The sequence below is a fragment of the Trachypithecus francoisi genome, unplaced genomic scaffold (assembly GCF_009764315.1).
Source record: "Trachypithecus francoisi isolate TF-2019V2 unplaced genomic scaffold, Tfra_2.0 Contig01440, whole genome shotgun sequence".
NCBI lineage: Eukaryota > Metazoa > Chordata > Mammalia > Primates > Cercopithecidae > Trachypithecus > Trachypithecus francoisi.
Genome location: NW_022681431.1, coordinates 10,050,854 through 10,066,821, shown reverse-complemented (window position 1 = coordinate 10,066,821; position 15,968 = coordinate 10,050,854). Strand labels below are relative to the sequence as shown.

Below are 15,968 nucleotides of genomic sequence, written 5' to 3'. Positions count from 1 at the left end.
GGAACAACAGAAGGATGATGGGAAGGCAGATGGGAGAGCTGATGCCAACAGCCTAGAAGGGCGTATATACATCCTGCTGTAGAAGGTGCTGTTGAGGGCATTTATCAAATATTTAGAAAGTGACTTCCTTTATAGAAGTCACCTGGGGTTCAAAAATGAAAGCACAAGAATCTGGCAACTGTGAAAGCTTTCTGAAAATATTTCTCCTCCAAAGTTCTAAGGAAATTTAAACCAATCATGCCCATGGTCAGATGAACAAATTTTAAGTAACTCTAAGAACATCCCTTGTTATTTTTTATTTTGTTTTACTAGAACATATTTAAAGGAACTGAGAGTCCAGAGAAAGTAGGTTATTATGGAAAACATTTCTCTTCGCCCTTAAAATCACTGGGTTTGGGTTATTCACTTTGAAGTTCTACTATGATCCAGTTTCCCATAAGAAGAGAAGCAGTTTTAGCCATTGAAATCTAAGAGGACTTTCTTCAGTGGCACCCAGCAGAAAGGAAAAAAAATGAAAAGGAAAAAAATCTTCTTGCATTTGAAAAGTTATTAGTCTTACATGAAAGACAAGACATTAACTTCCAAAAAACAATAATGAAGACTGACTAGTTCAAGTCAGAAACCCAGCAGGTTTCCAAGGCCCTTTATTAGGGGAAGTTCCCCTTTATAGCACAAGACTTAACAAATGTGTTGACAACAATCAGATTCATTTTTTAAAATTATGGAGAGAAAAGGGAAAAACAAAACAGATGCACTTTTTATATATATTGAACATAAATTAAAAGAATTTATAAAACAGTCACCTTTTTACAGAATAAATGCAGACTGAATTATAAATGCACCTCCAGGTTGAAATTGTTTGAGTTGCTTTTCATTTTCCAATAATAAATAAATAAAATTTGTTCTTGAGTTTTAGATCCACCTGAGCCACGGCATGACTCTAAGTCATTACTGGGCTTTCTTCCCTTGGTCGCTCCTGTGTGCAGCATGTGAGTGTGCTGAGGTTACAGATTTCACTGGCCCATCAGCATGTATGCTATCTTTTCGGGGTGGCATTCGTTCATTAATTCGGTCCAGACCTCGTGCTTCTTCAAAACTCCGGATCTTGTGCTGAAGCGAGAACCCTCTGATGGCTACAGAAAAACAGGAAGCAGGTGGAGAGAGCTCAATTAGGCAGCAAAGCAACAAGCTTTAAAAAAGTTTCTTAGCACACAGCAACCTCCTAGAGAAGCACACAGAAAGGTGGCTATGAAGCACATGTCTGGTGAAAGTCATGGGCAATGTTTGCCTGAATCAGTCTTGTCTGAAGCTACTGCTTCCTTAAAGCCCAAAGGGCAGCTGAAATTGTGAAAGAAATTTTCATAAAAGCTCTATATGCATAATTATGGTAGACATATACCTAACAAAAAGCTAACAAGTACTTACTGGGCCCCAATACATTTAAGAAAGAGTGTCTTATGCACTACAAACATACGCAACGCTAGAACAAAGGCAACACTAGAATAACTGAACAAGTTGAACCCAGGTAGTTGCTTTTAGCACAAAGACCACATAGACCACACAAAAAAAAGGTAACAAAAGAGCTAATCTTTTTGTTTAGGACAGCTTTTTATCTTGCACAACCAGGAGCTGTACATAAGTTAAAACCTTAAAAATAGCTTCTAGATATTTTCTTTCTGATTCAACTTTTGTATCACCAAAGAAAGGCATTCCCATTTTGAACCATCTTACCTAATAAAACAATTACATGTATAATACAAGTTTATCAATTCCAATGGTTTTCATAGAAACAAAGTTAATTTAACTTGCCTACCTTAGGGCAACCTCAGAAATGAACTAAATTCCAGTCTACTTCTGCCTCTGCTCTTGCAGTCTTTTAGAATCGCTGAAGAGGCTGACCTATTCGGCTCTCTTTAGAACCAAATGGATGTCTCTTGTACATGGAAGGGATACACAAGTAAACCACTTGACCCCTCATGACCAGCTGCTTAAGCTTCTGCCATTGTATTAAAGCTGATAGAGCCCAGAAAAAAAACAAAAACTGTAGCTGTGGTGAAGGTTATTCAAAATTAATGTAAAGATAGGACACAAAGGAAACACCTGCTTCGTTAACATGCCTAGAAACAACTATTCCTTTTCTCACTGTTACAGTTCTGGTGATGCAATAATAAAATATTTGAAACGTTGATAAAGCTTTGAAAAACCAGTACACAGACACATGGATCACATCTATCAGAGTAATACGGCCATACCTTCCCGGGCCTCTACCGCTTCTACTGTGGCTGTAAGAGGGCAGGAGCAGTAGCATGCAAAAATGAAGACAGAAAAAGAGTGAGTAAACCAACAGCACTGCTGGCAGCACAGCCATCCCAGGGGCCCGTTTTTTAGCCTATCCCCATCCACAATGAAAGTCAACTAGTTAGAGAAGCGAGAAGATTATTGCCAGAGACTCAACTGGGGTGGGAGGAATATGGGGTGGGGAGAGTTTCTAGTATTTTTAACATTTCGGGTGGCATTGAACATTGCGCTCTTCAATTTAAATAGCCAACTGCTACTTTATATCTTGACATCCACATATCGAAACAACATGTAGAATCAAATAGTTTGACATCACAATAATTCTTAGTTTGTAAAATAGCTCAGGTGATATTAAATGAGCTACTGCTGGGTCCTATTCAAAAAGCTTATTTACAACTACATCTTATTGCTCTCAAGTGACTTATTTGCAGTCCAACTGTCCTATTAATTACTTCATTAAAAAAAAAAAAAGAGTGGCCTTTAAACAGCAGACTGGCATTTGGAAGGAGAGGAAAAATAGGTTCCATGTGAAGGGTTATTCCTTGTCCAGGAGTGGAGTACGAAGTTAACAAAAGCATAGAACTACTGAACTCCTAATGCAAATGTGTGTACCCATCTGGGCTTAAAAATATAGCAGAAGCTGATGTTTACAATCCATATGGCTTCCACACAGTGTTCAAGAGAGTAGGCCAATAACTAAGAAATCCCTCTTCTTTCTTAGCAATGGAAAAGGAAGCAACTTAAAAATTAGTACCAACAGGTAAACTCCCTTGCATCTCCTTTCTCAGACAGTAAAAACGCTAATATATGAAAAGGTACAGGGTGCAGCAAGAAAGACCTTTTAGGAGAACTCTGTCAGTTACTCCAGTACCAATTTGCCAAAAGAAGGCAGGGAAGAATAATGAGCAGTAACAGTATGCTGCTATTCCCAAGACTTTATATATCAATAGGAGAAAAGAAACGGAAAGAACTACAACATTAAATACCTAAAGCAATGTGAAAAATGGATAATTGGAATCTACTTACGAAGTGCTTTCATTTGTCAACCATAGGTAGGCATGTATTAAATCACTGTCACACCCTCTCTAATCTCCTTAAGTAGAACAAATATCCTTGACAAGAAAGCTACAGTGCCTTCTAACAGCACATCACTGATGTCACTGTTAGGAAGTGGGAGAACAAAGCATTGCTGAAACTGTATACTGAGTGTGGGTCTAATTAGAGCTTAAAAGCTACATGGTAAAATGTGTATGATATTACGTTGTTCGGGGCCCTCCCAGAATTGTTATTCGCATTGGGTATAAAGATAGTAGCCTGCAGTAAGGGCCATTATAAGAAACAGTCATATCAAACTACCTGAACTTTTTTTTTCTTTTTAACATCTTAACTGAAACAGAATTCATATACCACAAAATTCACTTGTTTAAAGTATACAAGTCAAAGGTTTTAATATAGAGTTGTGCAACCATCACCGCAATCTGTGCTTAGAATATTTTCATCACCTCAATGAGAAACCCCCCTACTCATTAGCAGTCACTTCCCATTTCCTTCCCTCACCTCTTCCCCTTAATCCTAGTCGAACACGAATCTACTTTCTCTGTAGATTGGTCTGTTCTGGACATTTCATACGAGTGGCATCATATAATATGTGGTCTGTAGTGACTGACTTCTTTCACTTAGCGTAATGTTTTCAAGGTTCAGTCATGTTGACATGCATACCTGCATTTCTTTCCTTTTTATGGCGGAATAGTATTCCATTGTGTTTGCCACATTTTGTTTATCTAGTTTATGGACAATTGCTTTTTTCCACCTTTTGGCTATTATAAAAATGCCATTTTGGGCTATTATGATGAATGTCATTTATGAACACTTGTGTACAAATTTTTGCGAGGACATATTTTCTTTTCTTTGTGGGGTATGTAGCTGTGACTGAAATTGCTGAGTAGTAAGTCAACTCTATGTTTCATCATTTGAAGAACTGTCAGAATGTTTTCCAAAGCAGCTGTACCATTTTACATTCCCACCAGCAGTGTTAAGAAGGTCCCAATTTCTCCACATTCTCATCAACACTTCTTATTAACTGCTGTCTTTTCACAGCCATCCTACCGACTATGAAGTGGTATCCCATTGCGGTTTTGATTTGCATTTTCTGAATGTCTAATAATGTCAAACATCATTTCATGTGCCATTTGTATGTCTTCATGGGAAAAATGTCAATTCAATTCTTTACCCATTTTTAACTGGGTTGTCTTATTATTGAGTTGTAAGAGTATACTTTCAAGATACCAATCTCTTAGGAGATATATGATTTGAAAACATTTTCAACCATTCTGTGGGTTGTCTTTTCATTTTCTTGATAGCACCATTTGCAGTACAAGAGTTTTTGATTTTGATGTAGTCCAGTTTATAACTGATCAGTTTTAATCTGATGGTCTTCATGAATCTTGTCCTGTCCTTGGCTTTCCCCACTATTTTGGCTACTGGGATTCTTAAGAGTCAAATTTGTGGCTATTCGCTTTATTTTTGTTTTCCTTTGTGCTTCAATTTCCAAGCATATTTATTTTACTCCACTGTGTTTTATGTATACTGTAACTCATGCCAGTCCCTCTTAGATCAAGGTGGGGCATACATGAATATATGTTACATGGCCATATGGGATATTGTTGGTTATATGAATAAAAGTAAAGTTATACGAATAAAAGGTCTTTTTTAGTTAATGCTCCAGTTTGCCAATGAGCCGGTGGAACTGAGACTCCAATGTGAAAATAACAGAATAAACTCACTTCCTGTGAATCAGTAAGAACAAGAAACTCTAAAAAGTTGGCTCCAACTTTACCTTTGTTCTCACACATGATTGAAGATTTCTATCAATTTTGGAAGTATCAATAAATGGTCCTATCTTGATTAAAACACTTATATTCAACTCATACATTGGGGCTGAGCCCAAAAGATGACCAAGAATTAGAAACAACTTTCCAAATAACATAGCTATATAATTCTGTTGCTCAGCCTGATTTGAAGATTTGCTTTCTCAAGGTTTAGACAAAGTTGGTTTCAGTTAAAACAACAATTTTGTTGGTCAGCAAATTTGCATAATGTTCACATAAGGATGTTATAGGACATTGCTTTTTTTCTCTTAACTCATGTTACTGCCTATTACTCTAAGATATCTTTGTTATCAGAGCTGCTCTCGGAATATCTCAGATGACTAATTACCAAGCAAAGCAATGGTGGGAACATATTCTGCTTACAAAAAAAACTGTACATTTATTTGAGAAAAATATTCAACTGGAAATAGTTTACTGATACTTTCTGTGAAACTAAAGGAACTAGGAAAATAAACTATACTTCCAAAGAGAAAATGTTCAGACTTCCTTCTAAATAGCTGAACTCTAATATTTCAGTATTCAATTTGAAAGAGAAGGAGGAATTCAATTTTATAAAAAGGAAAAAACGGCTGGGCGTGGTGGCTCACGCCTGTAATCCTAGCACTTTGGGAGGCTGAGGCAGGCGGATTGCCTGACCTCAGGAGTTTGAGACCAGCCTGGGCAACACGGTGAAACTCTGTCTCTACTAAAATACAAAAAATTATCCGGGCAGGGCGGCGTGCGCCTGTAGTTCCAACTACTTGGGAGGCTGAGGCAGGAGAATTGCTTGAACCCAGGAGGCGGAGGTTGCAGTGAGGCAAGATCGTGCCACTGCACTCCAGCCTGGGCAACAGACCAAGATTCTGTCTCCAAAAAAAGAAAAAAAATGGGTTTGTCCCTATTAGTCAATAGCAATGAAATTTCTACACAAGGAAAAGGACTCCTATAAATGGTAGGATGGCCAGGCACAGTGGCACATGCCTATAGTCCCAGCCACTCAAGTAGTTGAGGCAGGGGGATTGCTTGAGCCCAGGAACTGGGTGCTGCCGTGAGCTATGACAGCACCTGTAAATAGCCATTGCATTCTAGCCTGGGCAACTCTGTCTCTTGGGAAAAAAAAAAAAAAGAAAAAAAGGCCAGATGAAGGATGATGTGGGGAAAATAACTTAAGTAGAAACAATTCAACAAAACAAGGGGAGCAAAAAAAAGCAGTGAAACTTTAGTTTAAGATATTAATGCTTCAACACCAATTTTCATACCTAGTGTCAGTAACCCAGTAATGTGATCTCCTGTCTCTTCCCTTTGTATGTTTATTCTCACAAACACCAATCATTTCATTCCAGGATTCCAGAAAGCCCTTTCCTAAGAAGTCGGCTCCTGGGTAAATTTCAGAATTGGTACTCTGAATGAAGAGGTGATTTTGGCACTGGAATAGAATATGGCTGCATGGAAAGAGGCAAACTCCCTCTCTGATTGAGAAACCGCAACCCTCTCAAACCGTTTTAAGGTACAAAATATACACAAGGCATAGCATGTGCACAAATCTGAAGTGTACAGCTCGATACATTCTTACATATTTATACACATGTCTAACTACCACCATGATAGGGATACAGAACATTCCTAACCCTCCAGATGTTCCCTGTGCCCTTCTGGGACAATATTCTCCCACCAGAGAAAGTGATATTCTGACTTTATTATCACTGATTAGTCTAATGGTTCTTAAATATTATATAAATCAGACAGTCTGTGCTCTTTTGTGTCTGGCTCTTGCAGTTTACCGTAATGTCTATGAGATTTAACCATGTTGTAGCATGTGTCCATAATGTGCTATTTTTTATTGCTGAGTATTATTCCGTTGTATAAATAGAATACAGTTTATTTATTTATATTTTAGAATACAATTTATTTATGTAGTCTACCATTGATGGACACTTGGGTTGTTTCCAGCTTTGAGCTATTATGAATAAAGCTACAGTGAACATTCCCAGCATAACCTTTGGTGAACACATCCAGTTTCTCTTGGATATATACCAGGTGTGGAATTGCTGGGATACAGGGTAGACGTATGTTTAGCTTTACTGCCCAATAGTTTTCTAAAGTGCTTGAATCAATTTACAAGCACCTCAGCAACATACCTAGTTCTAGTTCTCCGTTCTCCACAAACACACCAATACTTGGTATTGTCAGACCTTTTTTTTTTTTTTTTTGGAGACAGGATCTCGCCCTGTTGCCCAGACTGGAGTGCAGTGGCACAATCATAGTGTACTACAGCCTCGAACTCCTGGCCTCAAGTGATCCTCCCACCTCAGCCTCCCAAAGTGCTGGGATAACAGGTGTGAGTCACCACGCCCTGGCCCAAACTTTTAATTTTTAGCTGTTCTAGTGGGTACGTAATGGTACCTCACTGCGGTGCTTTGTGGTTTTTTTTTTTTTTTTTGAAACAGTCTTGGCGTGATCTCGGCTCGCTGCAACCTCCACCTCCCGGGTTCCAATGATTCTAGTGCCTCAGCCTCCTGAGTAGCTGGGATTACAGGAGTATACCACCACGCTCAGCTAATTTTTGTATTTTTAGTAGAGGTGGGATTTTGCTGTGTTGGCCAGGCTGTTCTTGAACTCCTGGCCTCAAAAGATCTGCTTGCCTCAGCCTCCCAAAGTGCTGGGATTATAGGCGTGAGCCACTGCTCCCGACCCTCATTGTGGTTTTAATATCTACTTCCTAGATTGAAAACTATAATAATATTAACATCTTTTCATATTTTCTTTTTTTTTTTTTTGAGACAGAGTCTTGCTCTGTCGCCCAGGCTGGAGTGCAGTGGCGTAATCTCTGTTCACTGCAAGCTCCGCATCCTGGGTTCACGCCATTCTCCTGCCTCAGCCTCCTGAGTAGCTGGGCCTACAGGCGCCCGCTACCACACTTGGCTAATTTTTTATATTTTCAGTAAAGACGAGGTTTCACCATGTTAGCCAGGATGGTCTCCATCTCCTGACCTCGTGATCTGCCCGCCTTGGCCTCCCAAAGTGCTGGGATTACAGGTGAGAGCCACCGCGCCCAGCCCATCTTTTCATGTGTTTGTTGGCCACTGATTTATTTTGAGATGGAGTCTCACTCTGCCACCCAGGCTGGAGTGCAGTGGCGCAATCTCAGCTCACTGTAACCTCCGCCTCCCGGGTTCAAGCAATTCTCCTGCCTGAGTCATCCGAGTAGCTGGGATCACAGGTGCCCACCAACACACCTGGCTAATTTTTGTACTTTTAGTAGAGACGGGGTTTCACCATCTTGGCCAGGCTGGTCTCGAACTCCTGACCTCAGGTGATCCGCCTGCCTTGGCCTCCCAAAATGCTGGGATTACAGGCATGAGCCACTGCACCGGGTCTATTGGCCACTTTGATATCCTCTTTTGTGAAGTGCCTGTTTAAATCTTCTGACCATTTTTGAAATTTGTTTTTTCCTATTGATTTATAGTTCTTTATATGTTCTGGACACAAGGGCTTTGTGAGACAGGTGTATTGCAAAAATTTTCTTCCATTTTGTGTCTTGCCTTTTTCCTGTCTTAAATTTTTAAGAAGAGAAGTTCTTAATTTTAATGAAATTCAACTGGCTTTTTTTCTTTTTTTGAGACGGAGTCTCGCTCTGTCACCCAGGCTGGAGTGCAGTGGCCAGATCTCAGCTCACTGCAAGCTCCGCCTCCTGGGTTTACACCATTCTCCTGCCTCAGCCTCCTGAGTAGCTGGGACTACAGGCGCCTGCCACCTCATCCGGCTAGTTTTTTTTTTTTTGTATTTTTTAGTAGAGATGGGGTTTCACCGTGTTAGCCAGGATGGTCTCCATCTCCTGACCTCGTGATCCGCCCGCCTCAGCCTCCCAAAGTGCTGGGATTACAGGCTTGAGCCACCGTGCTCGGCTGGCTTTTTAAGGTTAGTACTTTTTGTGTCCTACTTAAAGATTCTGCCTACCCCAGTGTCTACTCTCCATACTTTCTTCTCGTTTTACTATCCTGCTTTTCACATTGAAGTTATAATAAGCCATTCTGATTTAGGTTTTCTGTATGGAGGGAAGTAGGAGTGAAGGTTCATTTCCCCGCTTATGGTATAACCAACTGCTCTCGTGGCATTCACTGAGGAAAGCCCCCGTTTGTAAGTGTGTGCTCACTGTTAGGTAATGGGAGCACACCTTCCATGGAGGAGAGCTCTCATACTCACCCGTCTCGATAGTCTGCTTGCCTCCTGAGAGGACACCCAGAGGGAGCGTACCTGTGGGAGTCAGGCCCTTGAGAGTCAGCACACTCTCACTTTCTTGCCTGCAAAGGAAGACCAAAGCCCTGGGTTAATGCCAGGGAACCCTCCATTCAGCAACTCAAAGATACTGAAGGAAGTGAAGAAAGAGAGCAGAGATGGAAGATAGGTTCTCCTACCTCCTACCCCTTCCCTGACTCAAAGAAAGGGATGTTTTCCGCAAATATTTTCATTTTAAACAATCAGCCAGTTCTTGTTTTTCAATTGGAAGCACTTAACAGCCAGGTACTGTTCTAATATTCCCATATTTTATCCCATTTAATACACCTAACAACCTGTGCGTTAGGGCCTATTATTATTTCTGCTTTACAGGCAAGGAAACTAAGGCACAGAGATGAAACCCAAGATCACACAGATAAGAAGTAGAGCCAGAATTTGAACACAGGCAATCTGGTTGGAAAGTCCACACTAAACCACTACATTCACTACATCTAAGCTACTAACAAATTGAATGTTTGATGGAACATTTTTAGTCGCTTTAACATGTTCATTCAATCTGCACTCGACCTAAAGACCTGCAGTTTCAATACTCAATTCCAATTCTAAAAAAACTGTTCTGAATTCGATGTCTAATTTACTCTCAAAATGCCTTTAATCCTTACTGTAATGACAGATATCCTTACCGAAGAATTGAAAAGACCCGTGCCATCTTCCCAATGGCTCTGATCTTACTCCTGATGATCTCCTTACGAACTGTAGTGCTTCCTTAGAGAATACAAAGAATAAGTAAGTTAAAGGGATGTGTTAATAGGCTGCCTTTAAAAAATTCAGGATGAAGTGTCTTAAGTTAAAGAAACAATTGTTTTTAAAAAACAGAAATGAAGGCTTAAGTTTGTTTAAACAAACAAAAATCTCAGGAAGTTCTAAGGAGCAAGAGAAAAAATGACCCAGAAGATAAAAAGATGAAGTAAAAAATGAGAGGCCACAAAAGAGACAGACTGGGTGGATCTATGAGAGGTAGGAACTTATTTGTGGTTGTGAAACGTAGAACACAGCAAAGAATGAAACACACACATACATAAACAAACCTCACCAAGCAAGTTGCCACAGCAAAGATGTCTTTTGACAATGCTGTGGGCCACCTTAGGGTGCAGGGTTTGGCCTGCCAAATGGCAAGTGATCATTCCAGCAGCTGTCTCTGTATGTAAACACAACACCCAGCTAGCTCTCCTGAACTTAGTGAGTGCTGCTTTCATTCTATAATCTTCACTTACATTAGTGAATTATTGCCTCACAATACTACTTACAACCGTGCACTATTTTAAAAAGCAACAACAGAAAAAGTTAATGCGAGACTTTATGGCTTTTTCTTATCTAAGATTCTGAAAATAGCCCACAAATGAGAAGTCAAGGTCCAGCATGCACCAGGTGTCTACAGTCAAAAGTCAGAAAAAGAAACATGGCCTCTCCTTCCTCACATCCAACCCTCAACACCTTGCCGGATCATGCAACAGGTCCAGAGAAAACATACACATTAAAACTGAAGGGGAGGACGGAGAGCCTTTCTGAAATTATTTAACTACCAATTTTAAAAGTCTAACCAATAGACGACTGTGGTGGGACAGAGAGTAAGCATTAAGCTCTTAGCACACTTTAGTCGGATACCTTTCTGATAGCTTGGAATGTAGTGATCTTCAGGGAGAAGAGACACCAAGAAACAAGGAAATGAAGACAGAAATATGAGAAGAGAAATTTATGTTTACATGGAAAAGAGAAAAAAAAATCACAGTGAAATGCAATGAGAGAAACAGGCTATTATCTTTACCAGCTCATAAGAGATATCCTTGGAATCATGATACAACATTAAATTACAAACGTATTTTGTCAGTAGTTTCTTCCATTTCTTAAAAGTTTATGGTTTTACATTAATTCACATCTATGAGCATCCAACATTTTCTACCCCCACACATCATGAAAATAACATTAAACAAAGATATCATTTGTGAAATAAATGATGCCAAAAACAAGGAACAAAAACGGAGGACAGAACAGTTAACAAATCTCTTTGTAGAAATAGTATGTTTTTTTGTTTAATGGATTCTACAGCTTCACAGCTTCTTTTTCAGGGGATATAATCGTTTTTCCCTTTTTTTTTTTTTTTTTTTGAGATGGAGTCTTGCTCTGTCGCCAGGCTGGAGCGCAGTGGTGCGATCTTGGCTCACTGCAACCTCCGCCTCTCAGGTTCAAGCAGTTCTCCTACCTCAGCCTCCTGAGCAGCTGGGACTACAGGCGTGTGCCACCACATCCAGCTAATTTTTGTATTTTTAGTAGAGATGGGGTTTCACCACGTTGGCCAGGATGGTCTCGATCTCTTGACCTCATGATCCACCCGCCTCGGCCTCCCAGAGTGCTGGGATTACAGGCGTGAGCCACTGTGCCCGGCTCATTCTTCCTTTTTATTTATTTATTTATTTTTATGTTTGTGGTGGGAAAGAATAAGAAATACATGTGTTTTTGTTTGTTCGTTTGTTTTTTTGAGACAGGGTCTCCGTCTGTTGCCAGGCTAGAGTGTAGTGGCAAGATCTCGGCTCACTGCAACCTCTGCCTCCCAGGTTCAAGTAATCCTCCCACCTCACCACCCCAAGTAGCTGGGACCAGAGGCACTCGCCACCACATCTGGCTGATTTCTGCATTTTTAGTAGAGATGGGGTTTCACCATGTTGCTCAGGGGGATATTCGGTTTTTCTTTTGTTTTTCACTTGGCTGCACTACTTCCTCAAGAAGAACTGGTTCCTTATAGTGATCTCCTATACCATAAATAAATACACTCGCAAGCTATCTTCCATATGCTGTTGATTTTCAGTGCAGAACCTGAAGCATGAGAGTGTATGGTAATTTCCTCTAGATTCCCAAAGGGAGTTCTGTTTTCTCCATGATGGAGATGGTTTATCCTCACAGTTAAGGGAACCAACTTAGCACAGAGCCTGGATAGGATGAGGCCGGTTTGTGCTTGGGTAACCACCACTTTTCCAGAATCTCTTGCATTCTCAGACAAGTCAGGACCTACCTTTACAATCAAACCTCCCACAGCACACTAGGAAAAAAGTACTTGGCTACATATATAATAAAATGTTACTGAATAAAAAGATTCCTCACACGCCAATAAGAAAAAAAAACAAAATGGGGTTGGGCGTGGTGGCTCATGCCTGTAATCCCAGCACTTTAGGAGACCGAGGCAGGCAGACCACTTTGAGCTCAGGAGTTCGAGACTAGCCCAGGCAAGATGGCAAAACCCCATCTATACTAAAAATACAAAAATTAGCTGGTCATGGTGGCACGTGCCTGTAATCCCAGCTACTTGCAAGGCTGAGGCAGGACAATCACTTGAACCTGGGAGGTGAAGGTTGCAGTGAGCCGAGATCGCGCCACTGCACTCCAGCCTGGGTGACAGAACAACACTGTCTCAAAAAAAAAAAAAAAAGATACAAGATATGAATTGACAAGTCACAAAAGAGAGATAAACATGACCAATAAACACAAGAAAAAATTGTCCATTAGTCTCATAAAAATATAAACTAAAATTTTAATTAAAAACGTAATAACACCAGATTATAACGAGTATCATAAAGAGTATTAGAGACCGCACTGTGACTACACACCTTGCAAAATGTAAAGTGGTACAGCCTTTCTAGAGGCTGTATCAGAAATTTCTATCTGTATCAGAATTGAAATTTTAAGTACTAATTGACACAGATATTCAATTTCTAGAAATTCATCCTATGGAAATAAGGAGTGTTATTCTTGATTTTCTAATATTGCTTTACTTCCTTTCATCTGACATATTTATTTACTGTTTTTCCTCCCTGCACTAGCAAATAAGCTTATTGAGAGAAGGACATAAACAGTACAGTACTTGGTATATATCAACCATGTAATAAATATTGGTTAAGAGAATGTGCACATTTTTATCTATACAAATTTTCAAAACTGTATGGGTTTTGTCAGCAAAAACTTTGGAAAAACTCCAATATCTAACACCACTGGGATTAGATAAAACATTGATCAGCATGGACAACTACAGATCCATTAGAAACTAGTCTACAAGAAACTCCACAAAAATAGTAAGTGTACTAGATCTTATTAGACGACCTCATTCTCATTAAAAAGAAAAAAAACAGAGGAAAGCTATGTGCAGAGATAAAAGACAGCTAACACATATACATTAAGATGTTAACTGTGGATATCTATAAGATGATGGGATTGGGGTGACTTTTTTTCCTTATTTATGGTTTCTCGTATTTTTCAAATTTTATTTTTCCACAATGAACTAAATTTATTTTTAATATGACAAAGAAAATCATTCAAATTAAACTAAAACAACTAAAACCAAAACCGAACCTCTCCCTAGTTTTAGTTTAAAGGAGGAAAAGTTTACCTTCTGCTTCATCATCAGAAATCAGTTCATCATCAGAGCATATGTTGAGCACATTTACCAGCATCTCTGTGACTATGTAAAACAAAATAATCCACAATTTATGAGGTACTTTCTCTAAAATAATGTGTATATCTAAATAAACACACGTTAAGTAAGCATGAACAAAAATTATTTATCATTATGTTAGTAACAATAGCTATAAAAAGTAGCATAAATGTAAACTTTCAGGTTTAAAAAGAATTTGGGTAGATTACTTGCTCCAGTACAAGTCTGGAGTCTTTGAAGATCTATTGCATAACTACTTCATTTTACTGGGTTGCTGTTCAGAGCTTCTTCCCACACTGATACACACGTGATAAAATTTTTTCCCATTTTACAAAGTTAACCCAACAGGCCTATGTCCAACAGGCTTAGCTTATGTGAGTAGTTGTACAAATAAAATTGTAAGGACAATAAATTCTGTTTAAATCTCTTCAGTAGTGAAGAAATCTGAGGCAATGACAAGTAACTATGTTGTTTTATCATCTTGATCATAGTAGGTCAGCTACTTTAAATTGGTATTTACAGTAAGAAAACCATAATGTATGAAAATTTAAGAACCAATTACATGCCATTTACAAATCTATGTAGAGGCTGGGCACAGTGGCTCACACCTGTAATCCCAGCACTTTGGGAGGCTGAGGAGGGCGGATCACTTGAGGTCAGGACTTTGAGACCAACCTGGCCAATATGGTGAAACCCTGTATCTACTAAAATACAAAAATTAGCCAGGCGCAGGGGCACATGCCTATAATCCCAGCTCCTTGGGAGGCTGCGGCAGGAGAATCGCTTGAACCCAGGAGGCGGAGGTTGTAGTTACCCGAGATTGTGCCACTGCGCTCCAGCCTGGGTGACAGAGCGAGACTCTGTCTCAAAAAAAAAAAAAAAAAAAAAAATCTATGTAGAGAACAAACAAAATTAGAAAACATTTCTGAACCTTGTGGGGGCTCATGCAAATATAAGGTGTGCTCAGTCACCAAACAACTGATGAGACACGTGCTTTAGTTCTCTTACCTTTTTCCCCAACAAAAGGCAAAGACCATGTGAAAACATCCATAAAGTTTGGAAGCCAGTAGGGGTGTGGAGAACAATTAAACTGCCTGATATTCATGACATTGTTTTCATATTTCAACACAGCAGCTAAAAAGGAAAAAAGCAAGAAAATCTGGCAAAGAGGAACATGGCATGGCAACTGATATGCTTTGTACAGCTGTGTACCTGCTACACAGAATTCAAGAACTTTCCATTTGTAAAGTCAGGACTTAACTAGGTAAAGCGCAGATGGAAAATTTTAAAGCCTTTTATTTAGTTCATTCTCTTAAGAGTTATTCCAAGGAACAAAGTCACCTGAAGAGCTCATATAATAAAAGTACAAAAGAAACTGAAACTTTGGAGTCACTGCACAGTAACTATCGATATAACCCTCAAGATCCACATGAGGAAAATTTCCCCACAATTTCCTTTTATAGGCCAAATGGTTATAATTACAACTCTCCTTTGAAGGCAAATATCACTCATTAAATGGCCACAGCCTGTTTTGCTAGTCATTAGCCTGAGTTAAATATTGTATACACTCTCTGGGAGTTTATATAGTGCAGTTACCAACTCATACTGGAAGATACAAAAGGTAAACTTGGAGCAATTTACAATTAAATGTTCAAAATTATATTAAATCATCTCTGTATTCAATATATGGATTTTAAAATTGCCGATTTCTCCAATACACAGCAGTATATGGCCAGCATGCTATGTTTAATATTAACCGTTCAGAGTTGCACACATACTTTGATGCCAAACTGATTTTCTTTATATTTTGAAAGTCTTAAAATCCAATTCCTTAGCCTCTATCACCAGCAATGTTGTTGGCACTATTCTCTTAATTATTCCGTGGTCATGAAATAAAATAAGGTGTAACAGTTCTCTAGAAATGACAGATATAGGTCACGTCCCTGTTTCTGTTTCTTTGTTATAGGACAATCTAGTGTTCTTAAAATTTAAGTTATTGAATGTCTAAAATGTACACCATAGATTATTAAGAAAATAAATTAAAATATAATCTCTAGCTCTTAAAAAGCCTAACACTGGCTATGACG

At 39.2% G+C, this 15,968-nt stretch overlaps 1 protein-coding gene across 4 annotated transcripts in view; it reads right to left on the bottom strand.

Moving 5' to 3' along the window:
* Positions 1-281: 281 nt before the first annotated feature.
* The window catches only part of PPP3CC (protein phosphatase 3 catalytic subunit gamma), a 104,713-nt gene continuing 89,026 nt past the window's right edge, over positions 282-15,968 (bottom strand). Inside the window, exons 9-15 of one of the 4 annotated variants that reach the window (XM_033228015.1) lie at positions 14,890-15,015; positions 13,837-13,908; positions 11,067-11,093; positions 10,085-10,166; positions 9,369-9,466; positions 2,253-2,282; positions 282-1,133 (exon numbers count right to left, since the gene is read on the bottom strand). In XM_033228015.1, the coding sequence (XP_033083906.1) occupies positions 949-1,133; positions 2,253-2,282; positions 9,369-9,466; positions 10,085-10,166; positions 11,067-11,093; positions 13,837-13,908; positions 14,890-15,015 (620 nt within the window). In that variant the 3' untranslated portion in view covers positions 282-948. The remainder of the gene's footprint in view (positions 1,134-2,252; positions 2,283-9,368; positions 9,467-10,084; positions 10,167-11,066; positions 11,094-13,836; positions 13,909-14,889; positions 15,016-15,968) is intronic. The other 3 variants (XM_033228036.1, XM_033228024.1, XM_033228046.1) reach the window with 3 other exon arrangements.